At 42.6% G+C, this 20,277-nt stretch overlaps 1 protein-coding gene and 1 pseudogene across 1 annotated transcript in view; one reads left to right on the top strand and one right to left on the bottom strand.

Moving 5' to 3' along the window:
* LOC126259842 (uncharacterized) overlaps positions 1–20,277 on the bottom strand; it is a 595,122-nt gene that overhangs the window by 260,805 nt on the left and 314,040 nt on the right. The window contains exon 2 of the mRNA XM_049956899.1: positions 3,286–3,402. Coding sequence (XP_049812856.1) covers positions 3,286–3,402 — 117 coding nt within the window. The remainder of the gene's footprint in view (positions 1–3,285; positions 3,403–20,277) is intronic.
* On the top strand, positions 6,314–6,431 carry LOC126261304 (5S ribosomal RNA; annotated as a pseudogene).

Here is a 20,277-nt window from a genome sequence, read left to right on the forward strand (position 1 = left end):
GGTGGATATACACTGTACTAGTGCCGACATTGTGCATGCTCTGTTGCCTGTGTCGATGTGCCTGTGGTTCTGTCAGTGTGATCATGTGATGTATCTGACCCCAGGAATGTGTCAATAAAGTTTCCCCTTCCTGGGACAATGAATTCACGGTGTTCTTATTTCAATTTCCAGGAGTGTATTTATGTTTCCATTTCGCGCTGCAGTTGCAAAATCCGCGAAAATCTTTGTCTCCGGAAATTAGTTAGCAATAAATTAGGCTCGCATTTTACAGACACACCCGCTTGTACCCCTTACATGGGCATAACACGGTTCTTCTCACAAACAAAAAAATCCAAATGCGGATATGTGAATGAGAAATCAGTTTCGAGATCTTTCGTTACACACAGAGTGTAGATGACGTCTTTCCTACCCGTTTCATGTCGTTGCACTGAAATACTAATGATTTGTACATCGAAGCACGTATTACAGTCGTAAGTTTGTGGCATGTCGCATTCATACTGCAGAATTTTTTAAAAGGTTCAAATGGCTCTGAGCACTATGGGACTTAACATCTGAGGTCATCAGTCCCCTAGACTTAGAACTACTTAAACCTAACGAACCTAAGGACATCACACACATCCATGCCCGAGGCAGGTTTAGACCCTGCGACCGTAGCAGCAGCGCGGTGCCAGACTGAAGCGCCTGGAACCGCTCGGCCATAGCGGCCGGCAGGATTCTTACTGGCCAGCACTGTGAATGGCCCGAGCTCTCAACTGTTGTCATCAGCTGATTTGTTTTTCTGGTACATCTAACCTCAAGGGTTGACGGTGCACCACAACATGAACAAGATGTTTCGAGTGTTTCGAGACGGCATAAACCAATCTAGTATTGATTTCATAAGGGCCACTTATATCTGGTTTTGAAGAACAATAAATGAAATCACAGCTGAGCATTTATTGCAAATTAAATCCTAAGCAATTGCTAGGCCTTTTCTCCCAGTGGTACCCTCACAAATTTTCACACTCTGTGACTCACCACACTGTCTACATTGTACGAGGTGCATTCAAGTTCTAAGGCCTTCGATTTTTTTTCTAGTTAACTACTCACCCGAAATCGATGAAACTGGCGTTATTTCTCGACGTAATCGCCCTGCAGACGTACACATTTTTCACAACGCTGACGCCATGATTCCATGGCAGCGGCGAAGGCTTCTTTAGGAGTCTGGTTTGACCACTGGAAAATCGTTGAGGCAATAGCAGCACAGCTGGTGAATGTGCGGCCACGGAGAGTGTCTTTCATTGTTGGAAAAAGCCAAAAGTCACTAAGAGCCAGGTCAGGTGAGTAGGGAGCATGAGGAATCACTTCAAAGTTGTTATCATGAAGAAACTGTTGCGTAACGTTAGCTCGATGCGCGGGTGCGTTGGCTTGGTGAAACAGCACACGTGCAGCCCTTCCCGGACGTTTTTGTTGCAGTGCAGGAAAGGAATTTGTTCATCAAAATATTTTCGTAGGATGCACCTGTTACCGTAGTGCCCTTTGGAACGCAATGGGTAAGGATTACGCCCTCGCTGTCCCAGAACATGGACACCATCATTTTTTCAGCACTGGCGGTTACCCGAAATTTTTTTGGTGGCAGTGAATCTGTGTGCTTGCATTGAGGTGACTGGCGCTTTGTTTCTGGATTGAAAATTGGCATCCACGTCTCATCCATTGTCACAACCGACAAAAAGAAAGTCCCATTCATGCTGTCGTTGCGCATCAACATTGCTTGGCAACATGCCACACGGGCAGCCGTGTGGTCATCCGTCAGCATTTGTGGTACCCACCTGGATGACACTTTTCGCATTTTCAGGTCGTCATGCAGGATTGTGTGCATAGAACCCACAGAAATGCCAACTCTGGAGGTGATCTGTTCAACAGTCATTTGGCGATCCCCCAAAACAATTCTCTCCACTTTCTCGATCATGTCGTCAGACCGGCTTGTGCGAGCCCGAGGTTGTTTCGGTTTGTTGTCACACGATGTTCTGCCTTCATTAAACTGTCGCACCCACGAACGCACTTTCGACACATCCAGAACTCCATCACCACATGTCTCCTTCAACTGTCGATGAATTTCAATTGGTTTCACACCACGCAAATTCAGAAAACGATTGATTGCACGCTGTTCAAGTAAGGAAAACGTCGCCATTTTAAGTATTTAAAACAGTTCTCGTTCTCGCCGCTGGCGGTAAAATTCCATCTGCCGTACGGTGCTGCCATCTCTGGGACGTATTGACAATGAACGCGGCCTCATTTTAAAACAATGCGCATGTTTCTATCTCTTTCCTGTCCGGAGAAAAAAAATCGGAGGCCTTAGAACTTGAATGCACATCATACAAATTTAGAAATTATGTTACTGCAGCCCTTGTCACTTACAGTAACTTCGTTGTAACTCTCTTGAAATGGTGAGAGCTTCTTTGATGATGCACTTGTTGAAGAATTACAATTCGAAACATCGTTGCCAGGCGACATAACCTCTTGAACAGAAAGCTTTCTAAACTTGTTTCCTCTAAATTGTCATTACTTGAAAATGCCTTTACGTTTCGTCATCTTCAATAAACACAACAAAACATACGTAAACAAGCACTGCAAACGTACGTATAACAGCTACTCGCAATCACACTTGAACAAAACTAACCGCGTGTTTGAAAGTGTGTTGTTTACAAACAGCAGAAACAAAAGAATACCGACCGTTGCATTCCAAGGATAGCCAACACACTCGGGAGTAAAAAAAAATCCATAACGTGCAATGTAGGGGATATAAAGATCTAAAATATATGCAGAAAAGTGGGCGTGGCACATAAACACACGTGGTAGAAAAGTGCTCTTTAAATGCTCGAAAAAAGACTTTTTCAGCAAAATCCTTCTCATAGTACTTAAATAAAACCTTAATCTATCGAAATATGATGAAAACCGAAAATCGATTTTTTTCGACCTGAACCACGGTGTTGTCCCCTTAATGTGCTTCTGGGATGAGACGAAATGTCTGGGTCACGTACATTCAGCTACATCGCTGCGACGTAGCGACAGGTTTGGAACACTCTTCATATCAGTTGTGGAGCAGCGCAGTTGTGGCCAGAAGGAAAGAAACGTTGTGAGCCGCACAGCTTTAAGGCACACACGACAGGTGACTACGTGCAGAGCGGTGCGGCAGGCAAGCTTCGAGTAATGAGGAGCAGCAGGCGGACTGAGCTGGCGTGTTAACGAAGAGGCCGGTAATGGCGTCGTTAGGTGACAGGCTAGAGCAGGGCAGGAGAGGCAGCTTACCGCCGAAGCAGGAGAAGAGGCCCGTGTCTCGCTGCGGCTCGCACACGCAGCGGCCGCCCTTGCACGTGTAGCCGGGCAGGTTCATGCACGCCATCGTGTCCGTGCAGAAGATCACGCCTGCAACAGCCAGCAAGCACAACACTGCTCAGAGAGACCACTTTACACCACAGAAAACACACTTATACCACAGCTCACCTGAGGCTTCGCAACATTAGTGTTAATAATGGTTCAAATGGCTCTGAGCACTATGGGACTTAACATCTAAGGTCATCAGTCCCCTAGAACTTAGAACTACTTAAACCTAACTAACCTAAGGACGTCACACACATCCATGCCCGAGGCAGGATTCGAACCTGCGACCGTAGCAGTCGCGCGGTTCCGGACTCGAGCGCCTAGAACCGCTCCGCCACCGCGCCGGCAGTGGTAATAATATCATGGTAACTGTGTATTAGCACGTAACACTATCAGATCAAAAGTATCCGGAGACATATTACTGGACACTATAGTTGAATTCTTTTATGTTGGTGGTTCGCGCAAGCCCGCCCAGAGGCGGGAGATTGCTGCGTTGCCAGTTGTACGCGCCAAGAGAAGCAGCGCCATAGTATAGAATAGTTCGCAAACTTACGTTTAGGGGGGAGCGCGCAGTTTATGAAGTAAAGCCACCACGGCCGCATTAACCCTTTCGCCGCTACAGAGACGTGCTCCCCGTATTCCGCGATGTGCGCGATTTTGGCACCATTGCACTGCTCGCCTGTGCAGACACACGGTGTTCCGACTTCTTTGACACACTTTATCATTCGATTTCACAAAAACTATTTGGCCCAAAAATTTGATTTTTACACATCTTCTTGACTGATACCTTCCCCCCATAAATGACTTAATTTTGTTTCGATGTTCAACGCAGTTATTGTGCAGCATTAGATGTAGTAAACCTTGCACGAAATTTTTGAGAGTTTGCAGAGGTAAAAGTCAATAGCGTATACTCTCCGTATGGTCGATTTTAGTTGCCACTAGAAATTTCAAAAAATTACATTCAAACGAATAAAATTCATGAAGTAAGACACTTCGATGTTGTTTTTATAATAAAGAAAATATTTAGCACCATTCAAGGTTTGAACTCAGAACCTTTCGCTTAGCAGCCATACCCTTTAACCATTACGCTAACACAGCTCGTTATTCAACTTTACTCCCGAAGGGCTTTAAAATCTTACACAAAATACCGACAAACACTGTTGGTATGATTATGAATTACTCACGTTTCGTCGAAGTACAATAGGAAATAAACAATTACCGCTGTTCTTTATTGCGAAAAAGAGGTTAGTGAGAATGATACAAAGACCTTTCCTTGCTATCGCCTGAATTAGGAGGCTTATTGCTTGTTTGGTTTAATTAATTAATACAATATGAAGCAGTTGGTATAAAGAATGCTTTTTCCAAACTTTCTATAAAAGAAAGTCTGCTACCAAGACATTGCTTTTGTTCAATTACTTTCTTTATGACTGAACGTTTCTAAAACTGAAGCCACTCGTACGTGCTCTGCACTGCTGTCGAGATCTGGTAACGTCGTTCTCTGTTCATTGGCTGACTGTGTTTTGTGACGTCAGATGCGCAGAACGAACCTAAACTCGGCCGCCGTCATAAATGACGCGCACTTTAGTATCGGGTGCGTCCGCCATTATGACGGCTCGAACTCTGCTGGGGACTTTCAGTGCGGTGCCTGAATGTCTGTGGAGGAGCGCATTCTTCCACAAGAGCTGAAATCAGAGAAGATAGTGATTTTGGATGCTGGCGTGTGGAGCGCAGACGACGTTCTAGTTTACACCAAAGGTGTTCCGTTATGTTCTGGTCTGGATTCTTGTGCAGGTCGGTCTATTCAAAAATGTTATTATCCACAAACCATCGTCTCATGAATGCTGCTTTATGGCAAAAAGCAACGTCGTGCTGATACAAACAATCATTAGCTCCGAACTCTTCCTGTACTGTACGCACTACACGATGGTGTAAGATATGTTCATATCTTTCTGCATGTAGCGTTTTCTTAAACGCAATTACGGAAACACACACTAAGCACGCAAAAACACCCCCCCCCCCCCAATCACCCCTCCGTACTTAACTGTTGACACTACACACAGTGGCAGGTGACGCTCTTTAGACGTTCGTCAAAGGAGGACCCTGCCGTGGGATTGCCACACGGTATAGCGTGAGTCATCACTCCAAATCACTCATTTCTAGAGTCTGCGGCTCGTGGTCTCGCGGTGACGTTCTCGCTTCATAGCACGGGGTCCCGGGTTCCATTCCCGACGGGGTCAGGGATTTTCGCCTGTCTCGAGATGACTGGGTGTTTGTGTTGTCCTCATCATTTCATCATCATTCACGTGCGTGGCGAAATTGGACTGAGCAAAGGTTGGTAATTTGTACGGGCGCTGATAACCGCCCAGTTGAGCGCCCCACAAACCAAACATCATCATCGTTTCCAGACATACACTGTCCAGTGGCACCCCTTTCTACACAGGCTGAAGCGTGGCTCAGCATTCACAACAGAAATGTGTGGCTTACGAGGAGCTGCTCGCCATTATATCCCACTCGCTTTAACTCGCTACGCACAGCTGGACTGCTGGTAACACTTTGAAAATCACGAGTGATTCCTTCCGCTGATTTCACGCGATTTTTTACAACCATTCGCAATGCCTAATATTTCCTGTCCGCCAGTACATGAGGTCTGTCTGGTCTTTTTTGCCTGTGTTTGCTCCTTCGCATTTCCACTTCGTGGTATTCCTGGCTGTGGTCGCCAGCATTTTATTTTGCTAGAAGCTGTCCTTGATGCAGCTTGATACACGTGATGTAGCAAATGGTACAAAAATGGAGTGAAGTACAAGCGACAGATGGTACAGTATGTACCATTACCGTGGGTGAGTCCGCCAATTGTACTGAACTTGTTTCTCATTGGTCGGCACGTTCGGGTTCTAGGCGCCAAAACGCCCAACTTCTCTTATTAATTATTTATATATTTTTCTTTGTATTTAACCGGGGCAACGGCCTTGCTGCAGTGGATACACCGGTTCCCCTGAGATCACCGAAGTTAAGCGCTGTCGGGCGTGGTCGGCACTTGGATGGGTGACCATCCAGGCCGCCATGCGCTGTTGCCATTTTTCGGGGTGCACTCAGCCTCGTGATGCCAATTGAGGAGCTACTCGACCGAATAGTAGCGGCTTCAGTCAAGAATACCATCATAACGACCGGGAGAGCGGTGTGCTGAACCCACGCCCCTCATATCCGCATCCTTAACTAAGGGTGACACGGCGGTCGGATGGTCCCGGTGGGCCACTTGTGGCCTGAAGACGAAGTGCTTTGTATTTAACCCAGTTTTTAGTATGACAATCTCTCATGGTTACCCTAAGAGTCTATTGTTTGTGTTTATTAAATTTCACTATGGACAAACAAAAGAGTAACCATACTGCAACCGAAGTGCTTCGGACACTTTCGGGTCGCTTCGGCGCGCATGGGAGACGAAGTACTTCGGCTGCGCTAGTCACTGTTTCCGGCGTTCTTAAGAGACGGACACGTATCTCTGTTTCGGGCTTTCTGGAGGGTCGGACACGTATCTCAGTAACGTGCGTTACTTAGATGTGAATAAGAAATAGTCACTCTGTTTTGGGTGTTCTTTAGAGCCGGACATTTTGTACTCTATATCGGGCGTAACTTGGTTGTGAATATGTAATACTCACTTTGTCTAGTGTGTACCGCAAAGCCGGACATGTGTATCATATTTTGGAAGTTGGATGGAAAAGTTAACATACAATTAAGAAAGCTACGCCGAGTGTTGCAAAAGACAATATAAAATGTGTGAATATTTGAATAATAACCAAAAAGCATACATTATTGGGAAGTGTCATCAATGTCAGTATTACAGATCTTGCCCTCTGTAGGTATAGAGACTAACGTGGGCAAGTGGCGTCCCACAAAAAGCACAATCACAGGTTCGAATTGGCAGCGTAGCAGCCTCCGCCGAAGAAGATCCCACGACCGACGAGCAGTCTTCTGCGCTGGGGACACAACTTTAGATGACGACAGGTTGGTGGAAAGAACGGTCAGACTCTCTTATTCAATCTCTCCAGGTCTCTCCGGCTTCCAGATCTGACTTCCTATGCACACATAGTTTATAACTTCACAATCACATCACCAAAAGAGTGTAAAAGTCATTGGTGGATTTATTTCTCACGTAACATCCAATCAGTAGTCCACGTTCGAAGTGCCTGAGCTCTCGTAACGGACTCATTCTGGTGTTGCTGCTTCTCTGCTGACAAAACAATACTCCCCGCCCCCTATTATCCGTGTAAGTCCGCCTCCAGTGGAATCCAGTGGTCAATTCCGCATTAGGTAGGGCTATCTAGATACTTTTGCTTTTAGGAAATGTTTCGTTTCATTAATTATATGTCAAATAAAAGAATTTCTAAATAGACGCTCCCAGGTTTTACTCAGATCTACATCTATACCTCGAAAAACTCTGTGATCTGCATGGCAAAAGAAACTTCCCACCGTACCAATTATCAGGGCTTTCTCTCATTCCATTCGCGTAAGAAGCGCAGGAAGCATGACTGTTCAAACGGCTGTGTTCACGCTGCAGTGAGTCTCATATCGTAAGGTTCATAATATGAAAGCAACCAGCCATAAGTTTGGCAAACCATACCGGTTTCGGATTTGTTAAAAATTAGTCCTCAGATAAGTATCACACATTTAATTTCCTGCTAGTGTTTCGTTTTCCCGTCGTCGTTAGTTTTCTGCAGAAACACAAAGAAAAAGTTTTTCGTTCAAAATTCGGTAAACTTACGAGAGAAACATATTTGTACTTCTTGGAAACACACACGAAATGGTCATACAGCTGATAAAACATTACGAAAAACTTTGTTTATCTTAGTGCAGGAAACCAATAACGACCAGAAAACAAGACGCAGCAGGAAGTGAAGGAAGTCTGTAACAGTTAGGTGAAGATTGATTAGTAAGAAATCGAAAACAGGTAATGACTTTATTTACGCAAACTTTATCAAACAATACTTGTGGCTGGCTGCTGTTTCAAATTATAAACCTTATAATTATACTACAGGCGTGGTTCTCGCGTCTACCTTCGACAAGATAGCGTTAGTCTACGGAAGCGATATATAGGGGGTTGTTGTGAATTCCTAGACTGCTCAGCTGCAGCTGGTTCTTGAAACTTCTGCGAGATATTTGATGTTTATCTTCAAGCGTATGTCAGTTGAGGTTCTTCAGCATGCCCGTTACGCTGTCCTGTATCCAGAATGAGAGTTTCGCTCTGCAACGGAGTGTGCGCTGACATGAAACTTCCTGGCAGATTAAAACTGTGTGCCAGACCGAGACTCGAACTCGGGACTGGTTCGCAGGAGAGCTCCTGTAAAGTTTGGAAGGTAGGAGACGAGGTACTGGCAGAAACAAAGCTGTGAGGACGGGTCGTGAGCGATGCTTGGGTAGCTCAGTTGGTAGAGCACTTGCCCGCGAAAGGCAAAAGTCCCGAGTTCGAGTCTCGGTCTGGCACACAGTTTTAATCTGCCAGGAAGTTTCCCTGTCCTGTATGTCAGACATACCTGTGACAATACATGCTACTTTTTTTTGTCTAGATTCAGTACTCTATGTTAATGCAGTGTGGTATCTGTGCTACAATCTTGATATATGGTCTAGGATGGGCCGCACAACCGTTTTGTAAGCAGTCTCCATTGTGAGCAGATCGTATTTTACCACTATCACACCAATGAAGTCAAGTCTGCATCCTGCATTACGTACTGGTGAGCCTATGCCACCGTTCCATTTCAAATGCCTACAAACTGGTACACGTAGGTATTTGTATGAGATGGCCAGCGCCTCTGGCGGTCGTTAATATTGTATGACGGGCAGTTAGATGGAAACCAAACACCCGCCACAACGTGATCATGGAATGGTTCCATTCAAAAATAATCATCAAACACATCAAGACTTTTATCCCACTGGGAGACGATACGATCAATTCCTGTTTCGTAGATTGCGGTCAGCCGCGGACTGATCCACAAGCGCACCCACACTTGCACTTTCTCATCCGACTTAAACCGACGTCCATGCATGCCTTTCTTCAGGTCGCCAAAGATATGAAAGTGTACAGAGTATGTCGCAGGGTTTCCCGACCAAATCGCTGAAGCGGAGCCGTCGTCCGATTGGCAGTGTGGGGGCGAGCGTCATCGTGCAACAGGTGTCGAGCCATGAATTTCATCATAGTGGGAGCCACAAATCCCGTCTCCAGTGTAACGCAGTGCAGGACAATCGTCGCCCAAGGAACGGGTACAAACATGGAAGATCATTCGCAGCATAGTAAAGAAACAAATATGTACAGATTTAGAATAAGTGCAGGCCGTGGTGGCCGAGAGGTTCTAGGCGCTACAGTCTGGAACCGCATGACCACTACGGTCGCAGGTTTGAATCCTGCCTCGGGCATGGATGTGTGTGATGTCCTTAGATTAGTTAGGTTTAAGTAGTTCTAAGTTCTAGGGGACCGATGACCTCAGCAGTTAAGTCCCATAGTGCTCAGAGCCATTTGAACCATTTTAGAATAAGTCTGCAGCAATATGACCGTGTAGTGAGTAAGCAAAACGGCGGATATTCAAGGGAGGACAAGGCGCACTTTTTTTTTATATAGAAACTGGTGTTTGGGCGTTTCAAGGATGCTCGATTGCTCGATACAATTTACAGGATGTGTATGATAGTGACCTATTACGCTATACGTATCAAATTGTGCGCGACATGGGTTACAGACTAAAGGAAGCCCAGGTTAATGTCTCCAACAGCGTAATAATGCCCTCATTGGTTTGCGCCCGTGGCGCGACCAATGTTTAAGGCAGCCATTGGCCTGGATGACGGCGTACATATCTGGACAAGACCATCGACCTTCTTTGTGGCTCTGTGGGGAAAAATACACTACTGGCCATTAAAATTGCTACACCAAGAAGAAATGCAGATGATAAACGGGTATTCATTGGACAAATATATTATACTAGAACTGACATGTGATTACATTTTCTCGCAATTTGGGTGCATAGATCCTGAGAAATCAGTACCCAGAACAACCACCTCTGGCCGTAATAACGGCCTTGATACGACAGGGCATTGATTCAAACAGAGCTTGGATGGCGTGTACAGGTACACCTTCCCAAGCAGCTTCAACACGATACCACAGTTCATCAAGAGTAGTGACTGGCGTATTGTGACGAGCCAGTTGCTAGGCCAACATTAACCACACGTATTCAGTTGGTGACAGATCTGGAGAATGTGCTGGCCAGGGCAGCAGTCTAACATTTTCTGTATCCAGAAAGGCCCGTACACGACCTGCAACATGCGGTCATGCATTATCCTGCTGAAATGTAGGGTTTCACAGGGATCGAATGAAGGGTAGAGCCACGGGTCGTAACACATCTGAAATGTAACGTCCACTCTTCAAAGTGCTGTCAGTGCGAATAAGAGGTGACCGAGACGTGTAACCAATGGCACCTCATACCATCACGCCAGGTGATATGCCAGTATGGCGATGACAAATACACGCTTCCAATGTGCGTTCACAGCGATGTCGCCAAACACGGATGCGATCATCATGATGCTGTAAACAGAACCTGGATTCATCCGAAAAAATGACGTTTTGCCATTCGTGCACCCAGGTTCCTCGTTGAGTACACATCGCAGGCGCTCCTGTATGTGATGCAGCGTCAAGGGTAACCGCAGCCATGGTCTCTGAGGTGATAGTCCATGCTGCTGCAAACGTCGTCGAACTGTTCGTGCAGATGGTTGTTGTCTTGCAAACGTCCCCATCTGTTGACTCAGGGATCGAGACGTGGCTGCACGATCCGTTACAGCCATGCGGATAAGATGCCTGTTATCTCGACTGCTAGTGATACGAGGGCGTTGGGATCCAGCACGGCGTTCCGTATTACCCTCCTGAACCCACCGATTCCATATTCTGCTGACAGTCATTGGATCTCGACGAACGCGAGCAGCAATGTCGCGATAGGATATACCGCAATCGCAATAGGCTAGAATCCGACCTTTATCAAAGTCGGAAACGTGATGGTACGCATTTCTCCTCCTTACACGAGGCATCACAACAACGTTTCACCAGGCAACGCCGGTCAACTGCTGTTTGTTGCATGGGGGCTTAATTATATAAATATGAAATGCAAATACTTTTAATTTTCAGTCACTGTCTGTCCGATTACGAAGTCTCGTAAACGGTTGGCCCTGACTAGTTTTAGTACGCAATCTGACTGCATAAAACAACAACAAAGAATAAAATGAAAATTTCCGTTAATATAATTAATTAAGTCCCCAGCAACTGTAAAACCTACGAAACCAAAACACAAGTGTAATTGTTCTGTGTGTGGAAGTGTAATTCAACGTACACATCTGGCACGGTTCTTCTTCAATAAGACAAGAAGTTTTAAATACCATTTATACTGAAGTAATTAAAAAAAACTAGAAATACTATAATTGCGCAAGAAAACCAGAATTACACTCTAATACAAGAACACAAGCCAGATGCTTTGTTGACTGAACCTGTAATGACGCATTATTCAAGACATTGAAATAATGAAAAAAAAAGCGAGTTTTGTTACCTTCATATATATTGATGAAAAGCACTCTAATCATTACAATATCTCCATTAGAACAACATCTGCTGTCTAGCCCATCAAACAACTGCATAAAACATGGAACAAGCACTACCTACTACAACATCTCGACAAGCACTGTCCACTACGACTTCTCGACAAGCACTCTTCACTACGACATCTCAGCAAGCACTGCCAGTGGAGGCGGCGGAATAATACTCTCTGGCGCAATCTCTGGCGCTGTGGCTCAGTGTAGCCACCTTTCATATGCCCTTCCTCCACGGGCCAGAATTTGATGGTATTTTTGCCAGCATTGGTGGTGAAAATACCACCAAATTCGTCCACAAAAATACAGACAAAAATAAAAGATAATATTAATACGTAAATATCACATAATTAGATAAAATTTTGGCTTTGCACTGACCTTTCAATAATCTAATATATAAAATACAGTAAGCAATACAAATTCTTTCATACATGTGACTTTACATAATAGTTTACACAATACACAAAAAAATCAGTTTGTACAAATGTTCACATAAAATGCTTTCAATGATTAAAAAAAAACAAGTAGTTGATAGTTCCAGCAGTAGCACCCAGCAATGGTCAACAGGTGCAAACAGCAAGAAGTAACATCATTTCAGTAGAAACAGTTCCAACACTGGGACCCAGCAATGTTGAGTAGGTGCAGACACCAACAAGTGACATCATTTCAGTATAAGCAGTTCCACTAGTGGCACCCAGTAATGTTAAGTAGGTGCAGTCACCACAAGTGACTTCATTTCAGTAGAAGCAGTTCCATCAGTGGCACCCAGCAATGTTGAGCAGGTGCAGACACCAACAAGTGACATCATTTCAGTAGAAGCAGTCCATCAGTGGCACCCAGTAATGTTGAGCAGGTGCAGACACCAACAAGTGACATCATTCAGCAGAAACAGTTCCTTTAGTGGCACCCAGCAATGTTGAGTAGGTGCAGACACCAACAAGTGACATCATTTCAGTAGAAGCAGTCCATCAGTGGCACCCAGCAATGTTGAGCAGGTGCAGACACCAACAAGTGACATCATTTCAGCAGAAGCAGTCCATCAGTGGCACCCAGTAATGTTGAGCAGGTGCAGACACCAACAAGTGACATCATTTCAGTATAAGCAGTTCCACTAGTGGCACCCAGTAATGTTAAGTAGGTGCAGTCACCACAAGTGACTTCATTTCAGTAGAAGCAGTTCCATCAGTGGCACTCAGCAATGTTGAACAGATGCAGACACCAACAAGTGACATTATGTCAGTAGAAGCAGTTCCATTAGTGGCACCCAGCAATATTGAACAGGTGCAGACACCAACAAGTGACATCATTTCAGTAGAAGCAGTCCCATCAGTGGCACCCAGTAATGTTGAGCAGGTGCAGACAGCAGTCCATAATATTCACTATCACTAATCACACTGTTCATCAGAGTTTATCAGCAGAAATTAAACATGTCCTAGTGGCACCAATCATGTAGAAAAAGTGCAAGTAACAGTCCATAATATTCACTATCACTAATCACACAGTTCATCAGCAGAAATTAAACATTTCTAAGTGTCACACATCAATGTTGAACAGGTGCAGGTATGAACAACAGTTTGAATGCCCACACAATTGCTTTTACAAAATTATTCTCAATGCTCTTACACTAAACATACAAATTATATTAAACACACAAATGATATCAGATAATTGTCATATTAAATATCAGAAATACACAAATATCAGTAAACCTATAATATTTATGGGTGTCAGTGCAAGCCACAACAAACAAGTAAAATAATATTTAGGAAATAGGTCGGTACCAATTATCTGGGATTAGGACGGGAAAACACACAAAACACACTCACTCATCTTTCGTCCACATTAGTGCTACTGTGTAATTGAATAGTGTTAACTGTGTAAATGCAATTCTGTCCAAAATTTTATGTTCAACTTGTGTATCAAGTAGTAGTGGCAGCAATGTATAACAGTCAATAATAGTTAGTCAACGTCGTAGTCATTATGTCAAGACCAATGTTTGCCAAGCCAGATCAAAATGTACGGTTGCTGAACAACTGTCAGTGTGCCAAGATATGCAAATGCTTCCTCTCTCCAAAAAAAAGTATATACTGCTTAGTGATTTAACAAAGTATGTGTGTAGACAATCTTCCTTCTACTTGAGTGTTCTAGTCAGCCATCTTCATCCTCCTTGTTCCAGATAAACCAACAAAAAAAATATGCTCCTCACTTACTTTACCTCTTAACCACCAAAACTCCAATAATCATCAGCATCACATAATCTTAATACTTCAATAATACCTCTTACGTCGATACATATAAACCTTATCATCAATATCATTTACCTTACCTCTTGTCCACTAAAACTCCAATAATCATCAACTTCACACACTCTCAATACCTCAATAATACCTCTTCAATACATCGACACATATAAACCTTATCGCCAATATCATTTCACTTCCATAACAACTCTTTCCTCTAGTCAGTCTCCTCGAACAAATACAGACAAAATCTTAGTGCAGACTTCAATTCATCATCCCATACAATCCGAAGACACAATGTCCACACACAATCTCTGTGTAATCCATCTGACCCAAATCTTCTACTCATTATGAATTATAAAATACATTTTGGTTACCTTGTCCATCATTAAATAAAGGAAATTCATACATGCCCTCTAACAGCCTTCAGTTTGAATAACTTTCAGTAAGGAAGTACGAGTGCGGAGTGTGAATGATCATAATATTTCACAGTGTGTACACCACTTCAAGAATCATGGCAAAACAGAAGCAAACATGTGGAGTATTTCTTGTGTCAAGTGTCACTTGCTATTTCAATTGCTCACGAAGAATGTAGTGTAATAACTGTCAATGATCTAAACCTAGTGTTGGTATGTCATGTCGTTAGCTTCCTTCCTATTAGCATAAATTTATGCAGCTTCTATAAAACCTCCAGCTCATGTGACTTCAATGAAGTTTCTTGTACTAATGTCGTTCGTAGCATTATAGTAGTTCATTTTCTTATCTTAAAATATAAGGCACTGAGCGTAAGCAAAACATGCAACAGCGAGTAAATATACCAGTGGAGAACAGAATGTCAACAAGTAGATGCAGCACAATTCCTACAACGAGGCTCTGCCAAGCGAACAATAATTAATACCATAGTGTAACCTAAACTCTATGTTCGTACACTGTACATCAGCATTTCTATATACCAAATTAAAGAGTAGTTATGACAACAAACAGAAATGTATAAATATGCAATCAATACGCACAGCAGCAAACATATATCTTACGTAATAAACAGGTCATTATCATCATATCAGCATAAGCAAATAAATGGTCATATGAAATCTTAATAAATAAACATGAAGGCGCAAGCAGATATATCACAAAGTATAACTTACATACATATCAGCACAACTAGTCAGGTGACAATTATAATTTAAATAAATAAGCACAGCTGGCACATAAAAAAATGACATCAGTGAAAAAGCAGTGCAGCCAAGCGATGCATAATATATACAAATAACAATCCTGTTCATTAATCAATCATTGTCAAAATCAGTTAACGTACGCAAGCACGTCGCTTCACAAGTAAATTCATAGAACATGAAATTAGCACAAAGTATGAATCACGTAATCGCGAGCAGCAAATTACGTCTAAAGTACGTACCTAAGTGCAAATATGTTACCTGAAAAATAAACTCAATTAATAGTTACCTTTTTAGTTTATTAGTTTCTTCTTCGAAATTACATTCTTGGTGAAATTTTCTCGATAGCAAGTCCTCTTAACGTCGGACAGACACAGAATTTACCTGAAGGTCTTAAATATTTTATACAACCGTATCCTGAAAAATACTGAACGTTAATAACATAATTTATCAAGTCACTATAGCTTTATACTGAATTTAATCGGAGAAGTTAGACTGTGTATTTGTTTACAGCTGTCAGTGCATTCGCACTGAGCGCTCGATCAGCTGTAGGCGCGTGACGTAGGAAGTAATTGTTTGCGGTCAACGACTGCCTCGTGCGGCGCGCAGACTTCACTGTTGCTTTGAGTATGTGCCGCCGCCGGAACACGGCGCGGTATCCTTGTACTCTCCCTGTGTTTACGTATAACTGTTAGTTTTTCGAAAGTATGTCATTCCACAAAAATTTTAACGTTTGATATATGATGTATTCTTTTAGAGCGTCGAGATTTAAGAGTTTCTACTTCGACAGTGTTATCATGAATAATTTTGCGAACCCTATATGGACCGTTGTAAAGCAGAAAAAATTTGCGACACAAGCCTTTTCCTTTGTGAGACAAACGGTGAGACTTAATTAATACCTTTTGACCAACTGACAAGGTTTTTAAACGACCAGGACGCTTAGCTGATTTCTCTCTTCTAGCAGCTGCAGACGCAATATTTTGTAGAGCCAGGTTGACAACTTCAGAATGCCGCAGTTTCCGTGCAGGCGGAAAAGGAACGATTTCAGAAATGCGATTTGTCGGTGCTTTATTTTTTAATATTAATATAGGCGGTAAAGAAGTTGAATCATTAGGGAGTTCGTTCAGAATGTTTTGAAAAATATGAAGATACTGATCCCACGTTCTGTGATTCTGATGACAATAAAGTCGACACAATTTATTGATTTCCTTCATCCATCTCTCTGAAGCGTTAGATTGAGGGTGAAAAAGTGAAATGAAGATTGGTTTAATCTTACGACGCCGTAGAGTACAAAGCCAAATTTTAGAGCGAAACTGTGATCCATTATCTGATATAACCTTATCAACATGACCCACTTCTTTAAGAAAATGTTTGATGAAAGCGTTAGATACTGAACGAGCTGTTGCTTTGCGTAAAGGTGTAAGACACACATATTTTGATGTCAGTTCCACTGCTACGAAAATGTACGCAAAACCATTAGTAGAACGAACCACTGGACCGAACAAATCAACTGCAGCCATCTCCTTTAATTTCGCTGGAATGATAGGAAACAACGGTGCTCTGTGAGAAATAGTTGGCGGCTTAGCCTTTTGACATAATTTGCATTTGGCAAGAACAGATCGAATACGTTTTTCCATATTACTGAAGTAGCAATTTTCTCGTAATTTATGAAAGCATTTTCTGGGACCAAAGTGTGCATAACTGAAATGTGTGTACCAAATCAGTTTATTAACCCACTCATCAGGAATACAAACTAACCAAACAGAGTTGTCAACCGATTTTCGTTTAAAAAGAACATCATTGCGAACTAAATAATACTGTCTGATCGCTACGCTTTCCTTTCTCCTCCACTTCTCCTTAATGTCCTTCCAGATTGGATCCTTATTTTGCTCCTTAGCGATGTCCTGGAGCGAAGACGAAATAAAATTCTCAAACGCAACACCTTGAATATACATCAAACAATAATGGTTTTCTTTGCAGTCCTCTTCAGCACTTTGTTTCAAACCCATAGGTGCACGTGATAAAGCATCAGCAACAATATTTGAAGATCCCTGTATGTAAACAATACTAAAGTCAAATTCCTGTAGATACAACGCCCATCGTGACAATCTGCCATGAGTTAATTTTGTTGACATAAGAAATTCCAGAGCTCGATGATCGGTGTAAACCTTAGTATGCCTGCCATACAAAAAGATGCGAAATTTTGTGAAAGTCCAAACAACTGCCAAAGCTTCAAGTTCCGTAATCGAATAATTCTTTTCGGATTTAGAGAGAACACGACTTCCAAATGCAATAGTCTTCTGTACTACAACGCCGTTTTCTTCTATCTCTTGAAATAAATGTGCACCTAGGCCTTTGTATGATGAGTCTGTCGCCAAACAAAAATCTTTAGATAAATCCGGATGTGAAAGAAGTGGAGCACCAACTAAAGCATCACGAAGTTGTTCAAATTCTGACTGAGCTTCCTCATCCCAACACCAATTAGATTTCTTTCCAGATAGTTCACATAAACGAGGTGTGGCCAAATTGTCCAATCTAACGAAGCGTCTAAGAAAATTACAGACACCAAGGAAACTACGAACATCACGTTTTGTAGTAGGAACAGCATAATTACGAATAGCGTCTAATTTCTCTGGATCAGGAAGAATACCTTATGTAGAAATAATGTGACCGAGAAATTTCACCTGAGATCGACCAAATTCAGATTTTTCTAAGTTCACTGTAATGCCAACTCGTGCAAAAATACGTAATAATGAATCCAAAATTTTGTTATGCTCACTCCAAGAATGTTTCGCAATAAGAATATCGTCAACATATGAAGTAATATTGTCACGAAGATAAACAGGTAAAATTTCATTTAAGCTACGAATGAATGCTGCTGAAGATACAGTAAGTCCAAACGGTAATTTCCGAAACTGGTAACAGTTACCAAAGGCTAAAATGGCAGTGTATTTTCTACAATCAGGGTGGAGTTGTATTTGCCAAAAACTTGCGCGCATATCAATCGTGGATAAAACTTTAATTCCATGGAAATGTTGAAGTTCATCTAAATTTTGTGGACGGTCAGTTTCGGGAATAATAATATTATTTATCTGTCTGGAATCCAGAACCAAACGAATTGACCCATCCTTTTTAAGAACAACGTGTAACGGGCTGGTATAAGGACTGACTGCTGGCTCAATAATGCCTTGATCTATCATGTATTGAAGTTCACACTTAACGTTGTCTCTGTAAGCCAAAGGAATAGCGTACGTTTTCCCCCGAAATGGTGTGTGTTCTTTTACTTTAAATAAATATTGTAAGCCTTGTATAGTTCCTGTGTGATGACTAAATACTGTAGCATGTGAAGTCAAAATTTGGTGCAGTTCTTCTCTTGCAACGTCAGCTGGCACTTCAGCTTTCTTAACTTTTTCATTAATTAATTCTTCGCTATTAATTATATCATCCATCGCGTCTCTGTATCTATTGTCGTTGTCATGAATAAACACACTGTCGTCATAATGCTCAACGAAAACATCAGAAGTACGAAACCTTAAATATTTTGTATCACAATATATATAAATGACCTAGTAGATAGTGTCGGAAGTTCCATGCGGCTTTTCGCGGATGATGCTGTAGTATACAGAGAAGTTGCAGCATTAGAAAATTGTAGCGAAATGCAGGAAGATCTGCAGCGGATAGGCACTTGGTGCAGGGAGTGGCAACTGTCCCTTAACATAGACAAATGTAATGTATTGCGAATACATAGAAAGAAGGATCCTTTATTGTATGATTATATGATAGCGGAACAAACACTGGTAGCAGTTACTTCTGTAAAATATCTGGGAGTATGCGTGCGGAACGATTTGAAGTGGAATGATCATATAAAATTAATTGTTGGTAAGGCGGGTGCCAGGTTGAGATTCATTGGGAGAGTGCTTAGAAAATGTAGTCCATCAACAAAGGAGGTGGCTTACAAAACACTCGTTCGACCTATACTTGAGTATTGCTCATCAGTGTGGGATCCGTACCAGATCGGGTTGACGGAGGAGATAGAGAAGATCCAAAGAAGAGCGGCGCGTTTCGTCACAGGGTTATTTGGTAACCGTGATAGCGTTACGGAGATGTTTAGCAAACTCAAGTGGCAGACTCTGGAAGAGAGGCGCTCTGCATCGCGGTGTAGCTTGCTCGCCAGGTTTCGAGAGGGTGCGTTTCTGGATGAGGTATCGAGTATATTGCTTCCCCCTACTTATACCTCCCGAGGAGATCACGAATGTAAAATTAGAGAGATTAGAGCGCGCACGGAGGCTTTCAGACAGTCGTTCTTCCCGCGAACCATACGCGACTGGAACCGGAAAGGGAGGTAATGACAGTGGCACGTAAAGTGCCCTCCGCCACACACCGTTGGGTGGCTTGCGGAGTATGAATGTAGATGTAGATGTAGATGTAGATTCAGATCTTGCTAAACACTCGAAAAATTTCAAACATTTCGGCATTCCGGCAACAGTCAAATTCACACTTCCTTCTTTAAAGTTCAAAATTGCCTTATGTGTGTTAAGAAACTCCATACCTAATATAATTTGTGTACTGAGTAATGGAACAATAATAAAATTAGCAGAAAATTCGTATCCTTGACAAATGAAATTTAGGTTGGTCTGTTGTTTAACTTCCACACTTTTTCCAGAAATCGCTCCTCGAATTGTAGTTTTAGAAATAGGTAACACAGGACAGGCAATAGTTCTTTCACATATACGAAAAACTGATTCACTAATGACGTTCAATGGGCTCCCAGAATCTAAAACTGCAGTGAACTTATTCTTACCCACACATACTTCAATAACAGGATGTAAAAATGCGTCTACATTATTTTCCTTTTCGTCTAGCAAAATGTCTCTCATGTCTTCCAGGCGTACGTAGTGTAA

This window comes from Schistocerca nitens, chromosome 5 (assembly GCF_023898315.1).
Source record: "Schistocerca nitens isolate TAMUIC-IGC-003100 chromosome 5, iqSchNite1.1, whole genome shotgun sequence".
NCBI lineage: Eukaryota > Metazoa > Arthropoda > Insecta > Orthoptera > Acrididae > Schistocerca > Schistocerca nitens.